Source organism: Catharus ustulatus, chromosome 4 (assembly GCF_009819885.2).
Source record: "Catharus ustulatus isolate bCatUst1 chromosome 4, bCatUst1.pri.v2, whole genome shotgun sequence".
Classification (NCBI taxonomy): Eukaryota; Metazoa; Chordata; class Aves; order Passeriformes; family Turdidae; genus Catharus; species Catharus ustulatus.
Genome location: NC_046224.1, coordinates 29,508,770 through 29,520,936, shown reverse-complemented (window position 1 = coordinate 29,520,936; position 12,167 = coordinate 29,508,770). Strand labels below are relative to the sequence as shown.

Genomic DNA, 12,167 nt, shown 5'->3' with positions numbered 1-12,167 from the left:
AGCCACCAGCAGCATTGCCAGGAACAGGGGCTGGCTCTCAGAGGAGCCTAAAGGAACTCACTGATGTCCATTTAAATTGCAATGTTCAGTCCCTTGAATATGTTCTACCCTGGCCCAAAGATGTCCATCAAATGTTCACAAACATACATGTATAAGGGTACAGAAAAGCCATTTCCAAAGGCACTAAGGGATTTGCTGAGTTTGTGTTTTTAGGGTACCTCAAGCACATGGGAAATATTGCAATACAATGTGCACAGGCAGAAAAGTGAAAGAGAAGCGTGAACGGTTTCTCTTCCCCATATTCTCTGGTTTAACAACAAGAAATGGTCTTTGTCAGCCAAAACCCATTGCTATATGAGAATGCTCTCTTTACATCAAGGTGGGACAGGAATCCAGAATTCCATACTTCCTCAGCCTTGATGGGGACAGGTGATTTTCTCCAGCACAGTTTCCTGGGACTCATATTTAAGAGGCCTTAGGATACCCCAAACTCTGATCACTACTGGCTGAGCTGGAGGAAGCTTCCCTGTCCAGCACCTCAGTGCATGGCACAGCCTGTGCTGCCTCCTCTACTCTGGAGCCTTCTCAAGGCAGCAAGCTGAAGATGGTTGCTTACATACTTCACTTCTGAAGTCAAACCCTTGAGATGCATTTTAACTACGCAGAAGAGGTCTAGCTAAACTTCTCTAGTTCAAAAGAGCTTTGATAGTCTTGCAGAACATTTAACAAGTGCCTGGAGACTAATGCACAGCCTTGTAGAAATGAAGAGTAGAATGTGCACTAGCTGAACAGAGGTCTATTTAGACCACTTCCTACAGATACTTGTCTAGTTTTCCTGAATTGTTACAGCATGTAAAGTTAACAGAAGGACAAGTGGTTACCACTGAGCATCTCCCAAACTGTCTGACAATAGTACCTACCACTAGTATACACAGGCAGAGCTGTTTGCAGCAGGGTTGGAGCTGAGGGAATTGTCCTCATACATGGCCATGAGCATCTGTTATGGGGAAGAACACTCCTCTCCACCAGCACCACACTCCCTGCTGCACTACCCTCCTGAGTTCCCCTTTTAGCAACTGAGACACTGAGAAGTGACAGTATGACCCATTACATATGTACTGGTTTACTGGTATCGTGTGGGAAAGCTTTCAAGTTTACCAAAATATGACGGAAGAGCCTTAAACTTGGTACAAGGCAAAGAATGACAAGTACCACATATTCTCCCCCAGCCCCTTCCTAGTATCAGCTGCCTCCAACCCAGGATGTCAGAGGTGCCTGCAAGATCCTCTGCCACCATAAACACTTCCACCTGCACCAACCTCACTGCTGATTTACTAGGCCAGCTCTTTTTTCTGCCATATGACCTGCACCGAGGAAACTCATTTCCAACAAGAGCTGGACAAAGCAGCAGGCAAGACCTGGTGAGGCTGTCACTTACCTTGGAAGCCTGGTGGGCAGACGATGAGGGCTTGCTGTAAGGGGTCTGGCCGTGCACAGATCTGCGCTGTTCCCGTCTGCAGGGGCATGCTCCGCTGGGCCACCGCAGCCATGGACGCCGCTGAGGGCTGGTAGAGTGCAGATTGGTAATTTAGTATGGAGACCTCGGGGTTGGCTAAGGAAATAGTGGCACTGGAGGAGGTGGGAGCCAGGTTGGTGGTCTAAAGGAATGACGGGAATTAAAACAAAAACAAACAAAAAAATGAGGGAGATGGGTACGCTGGAAGAAGCAAAATCCAAAAAATAATAAAGTAAAATAGTGTAAGATAAAATAAAAATCAAACCAAAACAGCAGACAAGGGGTAGAACAGGACACTGAGGAGTAAAGAGACAAGGGCAGTGCTGGGGGAAGGATCACAGTCTGCCTGAGTAACCACTGCTGTACCATGCCACGGGACTCCAGCCACAAGGCGCTGCTTGTTCTGCTCAGAGACACAGCATACTTCCTACAGCAGAACTGCAGTCCCATTTCTTACCCAACTGGCTCTGATTTGCAGCATGATGAAGATGGCTCAGAAAATGTTGCTATCCACAAACTACACTGTTTACTCATCATAGCTCTAGAGGCTGCTCACATTTCTTTGGTAAAATAGATGTAGCAACTCCATGCCCTGTGAAATCTCATCCTAAAAGGGAAAATCCATTATGGCCTTTCCTTTTAGATACCTTGTATGTAAGATGGCACATGCCCCTTGAATTATGTTTGGAATTTCAAGTAATCAGAAGGCATTATAGGAGGTAATGGTAATACTTGCAAAGTCCAAACTTCACTTAAATTGTTTTTATAATTCTTAGAGCAGAAATTCCAGTAGGGAATGTTTCAAAGACAAAAAAATCAGCCCAGAATTCTGCAAAAATCTAGAAACCTGAAGACTTTTTTTTTTTTTTATTAAATTTGGACCGAGTCTAACAGTTGCAGGCAACTAAACAGCTCTGCCACTGCTCTAAATATATGTTCTTAGCATGCATGCCTAGGGAGCCAGACCAGAGCCCATCCTTCCCGTCTGTCCAAACATACCAGCAACACTGCTGGAGACAGGTCAGACAACACCCTCTCATGGTGAATGTACGAACCCAGGAGGAGGCTTTGATCAAAGGTGCAGGAGGCAACAGGCTAAGCATTTTGCACTGCCCTGGTTGTCACTGGACCCATGCTGCACTGCCACAGCCACGCAGGATATGACAACGAAACTTGTTTTCCTCCTCCTCATCCCCTCTCAGTGCAGAGGCTGTGAAGTGCAATCTGCTCTCCTCTGCAACACACCGAGCAGCAACCACAGCAGCTCCCACACTCGTAATCTCAGAAGCCATAACTGGAAGAAGGCAATCCCCAGATATTTTGCAGAGACAGGAAACAAAAGAAAGCCGAGTGGTATGTTGAAGAGAACTGTGAAAGGCTTAGAGTTTGTTCAAATTAAAACACCCTTCCTGGAAATATTTCTACCTGTTTTTCTAGGAACATTGGGCATACTGGTTCTGCTCAGAACACACACCCCTTATGAGAATTCAGAAATGACCATGGATCTCCCTAGCCAACAACTGATCTTAATGTCAAATTAAATGCAAGAAAATGAAAGCAAGTCTGCCTTTCCTACAAGTAACTCTGGTACAAGTGGTGTCTCTGCCCTGAAGCTCTGGCAGGTATGGGAGCATGTAGCATGCCTTTCTTTAGTCAGCATCCCAGAAACAGCCTAGAAAGGGAACTGGTGTTTCTAACTAATACCCTCTGTGACCTATCTCTGCCTGAATTGTTTCAAAAGACCTTCTGCGACCACATGTATGAAGACCCGAGTCAAGAAATCTGGTTTTCTCACTGGCATGGGAGCATCCTGCACATCTACACAGACTCCTTTAGCTCCCTTGCTTTGCAAACACCATTTCCACAATGCCAACTGCAATTTCTAGAGTGAATCTTGAGCAGCCTGTTCCCAAAAGACTTCAAAGACAGCAGCTATTTCTTGAGCTTCAGTCTCTTAGAGTGTTCTCCCTGGAGAGTTTTCTTTCACTGCTGTAATACAGTACCACAGCAAACAACTTAGCCTGGTAGTCACGCAAAATTTGTTAACACAGCACCCCACAACACTGGGGCAAGTAAAACTAATATAAAGCATTATTATAAAGCCAGAGCCCACCAAACTAGAGTGCAATGTGTTCGCAGTGGGGGCACATGCACATGGTCCCCACATCAACTGTGGCCCCCGGAGTAAAAGCAATGAGAGATAAGAAGTAACATTATCGCTAAACTCTTCTTTCCTGTTGGTCAGTTACAGTGCTGTGTCTGTTACAGAGGGTTTAAATTCATTTTACTTCAATGCCAATTTGAAGAAGAGCTGTAAGATCACAAATACTTCTGCCTGACCCAGGGAGTGAAGTACTGCTTGCTGCATTAAGGGACTAATGAGCTTTTCCCCATAGCAACTTCCCAAGTAAGCAGGATTTATCACCCCAACAACAACATAAACAACAAGGGCAACATTTCACCGTCACACAAATGTCACAAGATTACTGCCTGCCTGAAGAAAAGAGAATGAGGAAAAGAGCAGAGGAAGGAGAGTGAAAAGGCACCATCTCTTGGCAGGCATGTTAAATGGGATGCTACGTTGCTTTTCATCTTCTAGGCCCTCCTGACATAAATGTTTCAAGCACTGGCTGCTTGTGATTGATACCCTCACCTGGTTGTGGACTGTGTTCAGCTGGTTGTTAAAAGTCATGGTCAGGTTGGTCGATGTACTTGGGGCTACGTGGGTGATGAATGGCGTCTTGCTCTGGTTCACCGTGTCGTACATATTCACCCGCCGCTTGCAAATCTCCATGTTCTGGAAGCAGGACTTGACACTGCAGGGAGAGGGGGGCAAGGAAGGCAGAGAAAATCAACCAAGCGACACACAGGTAACAGTTCATCACAGTGGCCCTGCAATGGCAGGTCTCCATGGCAGGCTTGGCACTTTCTAGGCTCTTAGAGCCCTTTGCTATTTCGTGCAGGTCCCTCTTAAATGGTGAGAGCCAGATTAACCCTGTATTGAAGAAGGCCAAGATGAGAACAGCTGCCCTGGGTCTCCTGGGCACTCCCACAGGTATCTGAACTGCAATACAAGTCACAAAAGCAAGCAAATTGGCTGGTCTTTAGGGGACAGGGCAAGAAATACAAAGTGGCTAAATTAAAAGACTGAAAGAGACTGAGAGCAAGAAAGATACTGTTTAAAACCTTATGAAGGAGTCTGAGAGGAAAACTCATGCTTTTTGCCTCATTCTAAACTAGTTTTACACATCTTTTGAAAAGAAGAATTTTACTGTTCTTGATCACTGAGACCCCTAAAAAAGCCATCCTTGTTCCTCTTAAGTAGCTGCTCACTGAGAGCTGAGTCCAGCTAAGCAGTTAAAACATTGTCCCTGTCTGGCTAAACGCTTGTGCAGATGCTTATCTTGAAGCATGACATCTCTTCTTGCAGTCAATGGGACAATTCATATCAAAAAGTCATTCCAAAGCAAATTCCTCAATGCCCCAAGGGAATCTGGGTCTGAGGTTATCTCACACTGAGAACTGGCTCTCTGGGGGAATGATTACAGCTTCTTCCTCTACACTGACTTTCCATTAAATGTTATTGATACAGCAATGGAAATTTTGAGTAGAATCCTATTTTGTACCCCAGTAAAGGAGATTAAATATTCTCTACATTGCTAGAACAGAGTAGGCATCTGGTAGATGAAACTGTCCATATTTCATTAACTAGAATACCAAAGCATACAGAGGCTAAGAGACAACACCACGGTGAACCTGGACAACACCGTATTTTTTAGTATAATCTCACTTTGTGACATCTGAAAACCAATACAGGTTTTCCACAATTCTTCCATAATTTGTCTTTACAAATGTGACCTCAGAGTCTGAAACACAATCTCAGAAAGTATGAAGGCATTTTTTAATTTCCATTATCCCAACATGGAGAAAGAAAAATTCCAAGCAGTGAAAATCAGCTGTATGCTAACCATTTTGTAATGATCTAAGCTGTTGGAGGTAGGGGGTATACCCTCACATCATTTTTAAGAAACAAAGTGCCCCTTCACAAAGACCAACCTTATAGGATCCCTAAGCTTGACAAAGACGACCTAGATCTTTTTACCCCATCTTGTCTTTCACTCAAATGGTCACCTCTCTTTTCCTACAAGTAATATCTTGGTAACTGGATCTGGGCCATAAACACCTGCAGACAAGCCAGGCTCAGGACACTGTGCACAGCTGCCCATTATGTGCATTCACTTCCAGAACTATACCTGTTGGTCACAGAAAATCCAGCAAAATCAAACACTTATCAAATAAATACAGAAGGTTATTGGGTCACTTCTTCTCACTCCAGTATGGCTATAATTCTCCCTACACAATGAAGAAAGCACTGGTAAGAGTATAGGTTCTGTACATGGTGAATAGTGTGTATTACCAAATGGTTTTACCTAACCAGGTGTAAGCTCTACAAATGCAATACCACATTCTCTGGCTTTACTTTAAAAAAAGGTGGCGGGGAAAACCCAGCAAGGGCAAAGCAAAGCAGACAGAAATTCTGAGGAGTACTCAGCAATTTAAGATTCAGGAAGTTAAATATGTGAAATGGGAAGCTAAGCTCACTTTGCTGTCTGCTTGTAAGAAAGCAGAACAGCCCTCTTGTGCTGCTCAAACTTGCAGCCTCTCTGAAATGTGCCATAGCAGAGATTCCTTCCAGAAGCTACAGCTTCCATATATTCTCACTTTTTCTGCTGCCCAATTTATTTCCAAGAGAGATTATAGCTCCCTGCATCTTTCAAGGCTTTGAAGTCTCTATTCTCCAAACCACAAGTAATCACAGACAAAAGTTCCATCCACTTGCCATGCTGGTTACAGCTTACTGCTGTCTTTGCCAGTCACCATTTCCAGCGTAGAGGGGCTTGTGGGGTTACACACCCAGCTGGCACACATTAAGTATTCAGAGACGTGATGCTGAATTCTTTATTTGGCTAAAATTCTCACTGCTATTAGCCCCAATGATATTTTCAGTCTTTCTGGGGCTTTGCCTGAGCAGTCACAAGTGAGCACTTCAGAAATGAAGATGTGGTTATGGACTGTTGCGTTAGTGGAAAGATTTCTGACGGCAATGCATTAGGTCACAAATCTCTCCTATCTTACACAATCAGTTGTTGCACAGTCAGAAGGACTGTTGCAAATTAAAAGACTTTTGTCTATGATGCTCAGTATTTTCATTGTCATATTTTATTCATGAATGTTTTTTATATGAAACTTTACTTTCTTCCTGTTTAGCACAATCATCTCCCATCTTGTTTTCATTTATCACTTACTATCTATTTATAGGTAACAATGCTCAAAAATGGCTGTGCAGGCTAAGTCTGGGTCTACACAGATCGTGCACCCACTACCTTCTGGTAAGCAGATGCTCTTATCTTGTAATAAATGTAAAAAAAAAAAGGAGCTACAGCTCCTTCAAAGGGGGAAAGCTACTTTAAACAAACTCAAAATACTGCAGCCACCCATAAAGGCAGGAGAGCTGACACAGTTACCTGTTGCTCTGCAGCACAAAAAACATAATCTGCAGCTCTTCAAGCAGTTCCCTTTAATTTTGCACCTGAGCTCCTGACAGCCTTTAAAACACTCATGTGCAAATGGCACCCAATGAAATACAGCACTGTGCCAATAATTGTTCTCGTGCCAAGGGGAAGGGATAGCCTGTGAAAGCACCTTGAACTGCCACGTGCTGTAAAGCAGGATGCTCAAAGCTAAGCGTCCTGAAGGCTTTGGAAAACTCCCCCTATGTGCCTACCATCCCCAATTACACCTGAGAAACCTATCCCTATATGAACTGGACATGGGCAGTGGGCTGGGTGCAGGTATCCTGCATTTCAGGTTTCTGTGCTCTGTGGTGCAGCCTTAGGAGAAGGGGCAGTCAGGCTTGAAGATGTGACTTCTCATCTCCATCAGGCAGGGGAGCCCGTCCCCATTCCACATGTATCAGAACGTGGACAGAACATGGTATATAAGGTGACACAGGTGGACAACAACCAAACTGAAAACTAAACTCCATGTCTTGGTGCTTATGCCTTTAAAACAGCCTGCTGCAGAACAGCTCTTTCCTTAAAAAGCAAACAGCCCCAAGCTGACTCCTGGGATGATGGGAAAGTTCTGGGAGGAAGGGTCGGCTCCCCACTGCAGATAAGGTTGATTACTCCAGTAACAATCAGGACTGTATTACTTTGAAATAAACTGATACTTTCAGCACTAATTGCATAATTTCTTCTGCATTTCAATGCAAAAATATGTAATTACTGAATATTTACATAATTAATGTAGCACACACTGCAGCGTTTTAAATGCCAAGCACCTACAACACAATTCTTGCAACCTTGAGTTGGCAATCGTCTTTTTTTTTTAAGCAGGAAAAGATTAAAACTTAGGGATTAAACATCTTAACAAAGCTCCTCAGAAACACTTGGTCTCCACCACAACCAGCTCTCCTCTTCATCCCTCAGTTCAAAACCCAAGGGGAACAAAAGCCACGTACTGTGTGCTGTGAGGGAAGTCGAGCAAGTGCGTCATGGTGACAAAAGGGTGGCTCAGAGTTTCAATGGGTGTTATCCTCTTATCCGCATCTATCGTCAACATCTTCTTCAACAGATCTATGAACTCCCGCCGGTCTGCCTTTTCCACCAACATATCGCTTCCTTCCAAATCCGTTGTCATGTTTACCTAAAGGAGAAGGGACAGGAGTTAGAGCTGAAGGGGAAGAGCAGATGGTCAGGTCTCCAGCAAATTGTGTTTACTCCTCTTTGGAGCACATGCCCTGCGAGCCCCCCTGTCTAAAGGAGTGGCTGCTGAATGGCCATGCCAGACTCCATGGTGGCCACTCATCTGGCTTGTGCACGTCACATCTCCAGACAGACTGTTAAGTGTTCAGCTCGCCTGGGTCAGTGGCTAATGAAACACTTAGTCACCCTCCACTGAAGATGAACAGCTACCATGTGGTAGCAGGCAAGCTCTGATAATCAAAGTATTTATCATACACTGCGCCATCAGATATTTATCTATGTGTCCTATAAGCCAAAAATATATAAAATACATAAAAACTGCCAGTAGGTTTATGAGAAATATCTCATTCATGTATCAGGTGCCAGGAAAAAAAAGATTTGTTACATTATTTAATGTATTATCCAGTCTCCTCTGATTCCAGTCCTCCATTCCTGCATGTTTACATGTTTACTTGCTACACTGTCTAGATCTTGCTAGCACAAACTCCAGTTTGGTGCTAGTGTTGGGCCAGTTTTGCACACTGGTTTGTTTGTCAGCACAAACTCCCATCACAGGAGTGAGTGGTTATTCTGGGATTAGCTCTCACAACCCCATGGAATTGACACAGTGAATTAGTGCTTCCCATTCTTCCCCCAGCCAGCCACGTTTTACAGCGAGCACACTCTTCTGTGGCCATGATGAATATTTCCACTGTCACCCTTTAACAAATGGAAATATTAAAGCACAGAGAAGTGACTTGCCAGCGGTCATACAAAAGAGCACTGGAGAGACAAGAGAAAATGCAGGATTTCAACATTCAGAGACGTGCCCTAGCCACTCACCAAGGCTGCTTTGCTACAGCCCACATATCCCCGTGTGCAGTCACTCCTACAAAGCAGCACATAACAGCTAATTTGGTAGGCATAATCCTGGTATTTCTCAGGAGCTGGCCCAAGAACAGGATACACAGAGAACTTCTACAATTCCCTTTTGTTCATGTTGCTGGAAAACACGTGAACAGTCTTGCTGGTTACTCACCAATGCTCTTACCTGTGCCATATCATCCAAACAGTTGAAAATATATTTTCTTGCTTCTTTTGACTTAATCCCCGTCTCTGCCTCATGATCATCTGGCGTCTGCTCAAAACAGGACACAGGCATTGGCTAATACTGCCCTGCAACCAACTGCAGATTATGTGCCACTTCCCACACGTGCCTCATCCTGTCCTCATCAGGGACCATCATGTCTCTCTTGCCTGTCTAGACACCATTCACATGATCTCTGCCAGGGATATGTGACATCTTTTATGCCACAAGGTGATTTATCTCTTTTACTTCACTTCTGAGCATCCTCTCAACTTTGGTGGGTCTCTTACATCCACCCTGGCCTGAGGTTCAACATTCTGTCCCAGCCAGAAGCTCACTGACCTCTCTCCTTGGGGACAGCATGCAGCCAAACAGGCTGGCACAGGACACTCAGGGCTCACCTGCTTTACTAGAGGTTTTGACTGCAGAATTAAAATGCTTGCCTTTTTTTTCCCCTCAATGAGTTAGAGCAAAGTCTGCCCACTACACACCAATTCACTGACTACTTAGAGAGAGATTTCCAGGTCAACTCCGGACTTAAATTCCTACATCATAATGCCAAGCAGGTTCATTACAGGCTCCAAACGCTTTTAGGGGATGGCAGTTTTACCTTGAGCAGTACCCACCCCTATGTCTGTGCTGTACTGCAAAAAGCAGAACCTTAGGCTCTGAGGTGACCCGAACGTCTCCTCACTTCCAACCAAGAACTGCAAGGTAAAAGAAACACAGGAATGTCTTCCTACCTTCAGCCTCCACAAGGGATATGGTGAGTCTGTATCCCTGTTGAAAAACCTCGTAGTCTTTGTCCCTGCACTTAACAAATACTCTGCTGGTAAGCCCTGCGTCTGTGAAATGTAGCGAATCTGTAAGAGAGGATGAGAGGTCACTGTTTGTCATGTGAAGATCTCTGGAGGTCTTCCTTGAAGAAGTGCAGGAGGCATTTCAACCAACAGAACAGACAAAAAAAAAAAAAGATGTAGCAGATAGAAATACTTCAACCCAAAAAACTCAGTGCGAGGAATGAGAGGAAGAGAATTTCTGTATGGAATTCCCTCCATTGATCACATACATCACTGAAAACTCACCCTTAGAGTGCACTCCCACAAAGCCTAAGAATGAAAAGAACAAAGTCCCTAAGTTTTTAAAGGTCAAAGAGAAGGACCCGCACAGTGATTTCAATGAGATGTCTCAACACTTTGCAGCCTCTCCTCTCCAGGAAGTAATTTCAGCAATTAGATATTTGCTCTCTAACTTTTGTCTGTTTTCTTCTGCCTGAGCACCCAGCCTGTCCTAGGAGCAGTTGGAAGTTCCAGAGGATTATGAAGTGACTACCTTTGAACTAAGGTGAAACATACACTCAAACCAACTGACGCCCTCATGGTATGGAAAGTACTTGTCTCTACTGACTACATGACGTTATTTGGGTTGCATCCACAAGCATGACCTCATTGGCACCCACACAGCTAAAATATACTCTTTTTGTGTTTCCAGGTTCTCAAACTTTTATTTATTTATAAAGAAGAAAGGGTCTGTGATTATACAATTAAAGATCGATGTCATGCATGCCTGAGGTGCCACACAAAACCTTGAATTTGGCACCTCCTGACTCCTGAATGGCTTCATTCTGCAAAATTGCTGCAAATTCTGCAAAACTACTAAAGCCAGTCACCTAGCTCCAGAAAATTCTAGGGAAGAATGGAAAATGTTTTTGAGAGAAGAAACAGAGAAGGATAAAAACATTAAATAAACAAAGGCATAAAAAGCAGTCGTGGTTTCAATCACTTCCAAGCACTCAGGGCCCAGTTCACTGTGAATGGCTCAGCTCTGCAGCTCCTCAGGTCCATCAGACCTCATACACCTGAGAGGCACCAGGATCCTGCCTGCAGCCCAGTGCCAGTGCTGCAGCCAGGGACCAGGATCAGCCCCTCCTCCTTTCCCAGCTCCCCAGGAGCCCTCGTCACACTCTACCAGAGGAAGCTTTGTGCTGGGCAGTTAAACTGGTCAGTAAGATATGGTGATTTCTTTTTCAGCTGTGTGTTTTATGGCTTTTGGGGTGCAATGGGGAAGAGAAAGAAATCTACTTTTCATGCTTGGTATGTGATTTTCAAATGCTTGTAAGTTTCTCAGCTACATCTGATTTCCTTTAGAATGACTAATAGCCTTGCTCTTTGCTGCAAGTTACTTCCCCTGCCAAATTCTACCTTTAGAGCTCTGATTAAAAAAATACTAGTTTCAAAAGAAAAGTCAAGAAAACATTTCAGTATGTGAAAAACTTATTTATTATCCTGCTTTTTGTTTTTTCTTTAAAAAAAAAATTGTTTCCTAAAAGAAAAAAGACCCTTTTCAGGCTGCATTTGCAGACAGCTAAGATCATCCTGAAGAATACTATGGGAATGCAAAGTATTCTACAGCCCTGGCTCTAGCTGCCACTGCATTATCAGTTTTAGGACTACAAAAAGGGCATAAAAGCCTATAGGGAGAAAAGAGACGACAGCTTATATTAACTGGAAGCCTACATCAATGTCAACGTTTTCCTTCTTGTCATTGCTTTTAATATGCATTCTCATAAAAGGGGTTATGAAATGCAGCCGAGCTTGTGCAGTTTCTTCTAACAAATAAGCCTTTATACAGCACTTGCTGTTACAGCAGAGAACGGGTGCCTGCTCTGCTCAGTGAGGAGAGACATGTACAGAGCTCTCCAGTCAATGGTAGCATTGACTCTTGATTGAGTTTCATTTCACTCAGATGGCCAGATCTTAAAAGCCAGTGTACCAAGCTGCACACTGGTTACCTGGAATAAATACCCAGGTGCATAATG

At 44.0% G+C, this 12,167-nt stretch overlaps 1 protein-coding gene across 4 annotated transcripts in view; it reads right to left on the bottom strand.

Moving 5' to 3' along the window:
* HIPK2 (homeodomain interacting protein kinase 2) overlaps positions 1–12,167 on the bottom strand; it is a 127,793-nt gene that overhangs the window by 21,186 nt on the left and 94,440 nt on the right. For 3 of the 4 annotated variants that reach the window (XM_033057748.1, XM_033057749.1, XM_033057750.1), the window contains exons 4-8: positions 10,093–10,212; positions 9,314–9,400; positions 8,040–8,224; positions 4,170–4,332; positions 1,439–1,658 (exon numbers count right to left, since the gene is read on the bottom strand). In XM_033057748.1, coding sequence (XP_032913639.1) covers positions 1,439–1,658; positions 4,170–4,332; positions 8,040–8,224; positions 9,314–9,400; positions 10,093–10,212 — 775 coding nt within the window. The remainder of the gene's footprint in view (positions 1–1,438; positions 1,659–4,169; positions 4,333–8,039; positions 8,225–9,313; positions 9,401–10,092; positions 10,213–12,167) is intronic. The other variant, XM_033057751.1, reaches the window with a different exon arrangement.